The sequence below is a fragment of the Diaphorina citri genome, unplaced genomic scaffold (assembly GCF_000475195.1).
Source record: "Diaphorina citri unplaced genomic scaffold, Diaci psyllid genome assembly version 1.1 scaffold1789, whole genome shotgun sequence".
Classification (NCBI taxonomy): domain Eukaryota; kingdom Metazoa; phylum Arthropoda; class Insecta; order Hemiptera; family Psyllidae; genus Diaphorina; species Diaphorina citri.
In genome coordinates, this window is record NW_007379215.1 from 55,924 (window position 1) to 60,923 (window position 5,000).

The 5,000-nt window shown below is 37.8% G+C and overlaps 1 protein-coding gene across 1 annotated transcript in view; it reads right to left on the reverse strand.

The window, feature by feature from the left end:
• Nucleotides 1-4,065: 4,065 nt before the first annotated feature.
• LOC103517264 overlaps nt 4,066-5,000 on the reverse strand; it is a gene marked incomplete at its 5' end in the record, with an annotated part of 1,655 nt that continues 720 nt past the window's right edge. The window contains one exon of the mRNA XM_008482285.3: nt 4,066-4,619. Within this exon, the coding sequence (XP_008480507.2) occupies nt 4,375-4,619 (245 nt within the window). The remainder of the gene's footprint in view (nt 4,620-5,000) is intronic.

Below are 5,000 nucleotides of genomic sequence, written 5' to 3' on the forward strand. Positions count from 1 at the left end.
TGAGTGCTTTAAATTAACGTTCCCGTGTTACTCGAAAAGGCCGCGAGCTCTAACTCTTCGAGTCCGATTATTTTAAGTGTCGTTATAATTGGAATACTAGTGGTTTTCTGTTGGCCTTTGTTGTTGGCATTCAAAGAAGATCTTTAGTAACCAAACCTATGGTCATGAGTACGTACTTGTTCAATTAAGCTTTATAATTCACTAGGTGGGTGTGGTGCACAGGAGCTTAGATATTTTTGATCTGTATGGGGGTGTGTCTTTTTAATCTCTTGTGGAGCGGAAAGCTCAAACTTTTGAACCTTTGCAAATTTATTTGTGCCTCCTTTAACGAGCGGAATGCTCAATCAAGTGCTTCAAAATTACATAAATTATTTGTGGATCCGAGCCAAAAATCCAGCGGCCTAAACTTCATCATCTTACCAGGAAGTATCCTTTACTCTATATCCTGACTCACTTTCTGGTAAGCCCTATCTTATCAGTTACGAGGTAAGAACCACACTTCATTCCATTTCAGAGTTCTTCCAATGTAACTTGTTCTCATGGGAATCGAACCTTCAAAAAATTTTTACAAGCCAATATAAACAAAAGAGAAATAGGTAATCTCAAAATTTATCCTGGCCTCAGTCTAACAGTATTACACAATGGAAAACATTTAACACCAAAAATTAAAAGTCAGAAAAAAAAATTAACATAAAAAAAAAAAATCAAACCTGTGATTCCACACTTGTAAGAAAAAACAGACCACACGAAAAAATACCCACAAGAGAGAATAAGAAACCACGAACATTTCTAAAGAAAATCGAAATTTCACATCAAGAATATTCAAAACTCCAAGTACCACTACAAGAAGACACCAAGCATTACTCCAAATTTTCCTCAGTTTACAACAAGAAATCAACTTCTCCAAAGACTTTGCACCAGAGAAAGAACACACCAAGAAGTCAAAATTTGCAAAAACTTCTAAAGGAAATTAAAATTTCACATCAAGAATATTCAAAACTCCAAGTATCACTACAAGAAGACACCAATCATCACTCCAATGTTCCTCACTTTACCAGAAGAAATCAACATTTCCAAAGATATCACACAAAAGAAACCACTCAACAAATCAAAATTCACAAAGACTTCAAAAGAAGATCAAAATTTCACATCAAGACTATACAAAACTCCAAGTATCACTACAAACGATTCAAACGAAACTCAAATGGGCAATAAAGAGACACAACACTTCTGATTTAGGAGCTAGGTCAATACGAGAAAGTTAGAAAAGAGTTTCGATAGACGGAACTGTAACTGCCAAGGTTTTATCATCCGGAAAACGAAGAGAGAAGGAAAACAGGATAACAAGAAAGCCATACGTTCCGAGAACGAACTGTATCTATTAGGATAAAATCAGCCCCGGGCGGGAATCGAACCCGCGACCTACCGCTTACAAGGCAGACGCACTACCCTCCAAGGTAACTAGAGAACTAGACCAGATGTCTATTATGGTGGGTCCAGACTTGTGCAATGCAACGTGCAATGCAACATGCAATGCAATGAAATTCGTTAGTTTGGACGTGTTTGAGAAAGTCCATCCTGATGGGATAATGTTCGTTCTCGGAATGGCTGGCTTTCTCCTATCCTGTCTTCCTTCTCTCTTCGATTTCGGGACGATAAGACCATAGCAGTTACAGTTCCCTCTGTCAAACCTCTTAAAAAAAATCCAAGCTTCCAACTCGCTTCGTTGGAACACTTACTTGCACAGGGCATCTCTCATTTCCTGCGGCGTAGCCTTCCTTCCCGCCGGTACTAGGGGAACAAAGTTCGCTCTCGGCTTTACATCGTACCCAGTAGGATTGCCCGGCTGTAGGGTAGTCAGGTTTGGAGTCACATATTCACCACTGGTGGACCAAGCATGCGCTGTAACAGTTGAGGGGAAACGAGGCTCAGAAGAGGGGAAATTCCGAACGGAAAGTACAACTTGTGTTTCTAGTTCAGTACTTGCTTTAAAATTTGCCTATCTCTGGGGGGGGGGGGGGGTTGAAAAATTTTTTTGCAAATACATGAAAAACGTTCGCATTCGTCAGATTTGATTTTACGTGCAATGGTGGGTCCAGACTTGTGCAATGCAACGTGCAAAGCAACGTGCAAAGCATTTCTTTGCATTGCACGTTGCGTTGCACAAGTCTGGACCCACCATTACATTTATTGGATTATTGGAATATAGGTAATCTCTCGATACCTTGATATCATTTTTATTTTTATAATACCTACCTAATAATTATTACCTGCTTTATTATTTTCATCATGATTTCTCGTTTCTGTCTGGGGTTCTCTTCTATAACTTTATCTCCATACGGGGTGTCCCGGAAAATGTAGTTGAATAATTCTATCAAACTGTGAATGGGATTTGTTTTTTTTTTTTTTTTTTTTTTAAAAAACAATGAAACCATTTGAAATTTAAAAATTTACGGGGGCATTTTGGTTTAATTTTTTTCTTTACAAATACAATGAATCCATTTGAAATTTACAAATTTACGGGTGCATTTTGGTTGAATTAATCAAACACAAATTTGTGGACCACACAGAAAACAAAATCAAAGAATGACGCATTTTCTTCTTTCTTTCTTCTTTTTCTTCTCACTTTTTTGTCGAAACTTCCACAGGGGTTGGATGAAAATCTACCACAAATACCATTTAACCACCCTGTAAGTCCACGGGGTTTCAGTGTTATTTATTCTTTCCTGTTTTTGTCGTCCACACCTCTTCTTTCTTTTTCTTCTTCTTAGTCTTCGTCTTTCTTTTTCTTAGTCTTCTTCTTTCTTTTTCTTAGTCTTCTTCTTGCTTTTTCTTCTTGCACCTTCTTCATGTCTCTTTTCCCCTATTATTATTACCTTTCTTTACTTCCTCTTTCTCATCCCCTTCTTCTTCTTTCCTTTTTCTGTTTCTCCTTTTTTTCTCTTGGTCTTCTTCTTCTTCTCCTTCTGCTCCTTCCTTTTCACTTTCCTTATCCTATAGGAAGGAAAGTTATGTAATCGGGTCAAATTTTCGATGGTCAGTTTTTAGTGCCTAAACACGTTTTGAGGTCCCTAGAGCCTAAATACAAAGTTTCAGCCATTGGTCCGTGTGTCTTTCCTTCTGTCTGTCTGTCTGTCTGTAAACAAAATATCTCGAGAACGGTAAGAGCTAGAGACTTGAAATTTGGTATGTAGCTGTCAAATGGTAAACACGGGGAGAGCAATTGATCAGTAGCATGTACCTGTTATTGTCAATTCAATAATCTCATCAAATAGCTATCTATTTAGGTATTGTGAACTTTTTCCTAAACAGATAAGGTTCGTTCTCGGAACGGTTTGGTTGAGATAGGTGCTACGGTTGGCGGTATTTTGACCGCTTTTTGGCGGGTTTCGACCGTTTTTTGGCGGTATTCAGCTATACCGACTAAACGGTTAGAGATATTGTAAAAAGTAAGGTAAAAGAACACTCAAATAAGCATCATTTAATAGGATAAGGAAAGTCGTGTGATGGTCACACCAGATTTTTTCCCCACATTTTCTTCTCCTCTTTTGCTTTTTTCCTCTTTTTTTCTTGGTCCCCTCCTACTTCTTTTTCTACTTCTTCTCCTTGTTATTCTTCTTTCCTATGTGTATACCTTCTTTTCATTTTCTTTTTACTTTTCTTCTTCTTCTTTTTCATCTCTGTCTTCATCTCATAATCTCGTTTTAAATTCTGTGCATGAACTCTTTTTCAACGTGAACTTTTCCTCTCTCTCTCTCTCTCTCTCCCTCTCTCTCTATTTTTCTTTCTATTTCTTTTTCCTTCTCCTCGTTTCTTTTTCTTCAATCGTATAATTATTTCTAGTCGCTTTTCCAAGTCTATACCAGGTATGTGGATTGTCGGATTGATCCATAATATTCTACGTTTGCATTGGAAGGAGAAGAAAAAAAAAAAAAAAAAAAAAAAAAAAAAAAAAAAAGAAAAAGGTAAATAAAAGATGAATAGAGTGCGAGAAATCGAAAGCATGAAATTGGACAGAGCGTGAGTGCAAATCTCACTCAGAAAAGGGGGCCCTAAGGGTTATAGCTCTGTAAATGGTTTTTAACTTTTTACAAATTAAATTGATGCCATCCCAAGGGCAAGGTACAAATAGATTCTTGAAAAATCGACCAGAAGGAAGTCCATAATAGCATGTTGAATCCGATGGATCATTGAAGTTAATTAACATCAGAAACATTGGGTGTTTACGTAATAAAAGCCTGTACTTTCACTGGTTTAGATACGTTTTCCACATGTTTTTGTCTTTTTACTTTCCTTATCCTATATTTGGAGTATAATGAACCCATATTTTGAAGAAACGCCCCACAAATTGTTCTCAAAATGGTCTTCTATCCTCTATCCACTTTGCTGTGTCGTTCCTTTCTGTGCCGGACACACGGTATACAGTATAAGTGGATTATTGTCGCATTGTCCTATGATAAACTTATGCGGTATGTTCTCATTACTGGAGGATATGTACAACCAATGTACCGTGCTGTCCGGATCCGGCGACGTCTCGTAGGAAATGCCGCATGCGTCGACATTATAGCGCATGTTTATCTCGGAGTCCGCCGGCTCTATCGTGACTGTGGCGCAGGCGGCTGCGGAAAAATAATAGGAGATATGGAGTAGGCAAAAAAATTTGAATGGAAAGTCTTTTTTGTCTTTTGGAAACGAGGTAAAAAGAAATGGTTCTGTACGTACTACCTATTTATCCAAAATACTACTCTTAGTTTTTTACTAAGAGTAGTATTTTGTTGAAAAACAGTCGAATTTTGTGAAAATTGTTCGTCAGAATTCTAAGAAATTTTCGCAAACATGTGACCCGTGAGAGACTTGCGTGCTGATCAAGGAGAATTGATGAGGATTGCAAGAAACAAAGACGAGGTTGCCATAATGATGTCCATCCTCCGATAGGGGAGGAAGATGAAGGTCTTCAGTGGACCATCAATCACTCCTTTTCTAGCCCTAATGGCCTTTTT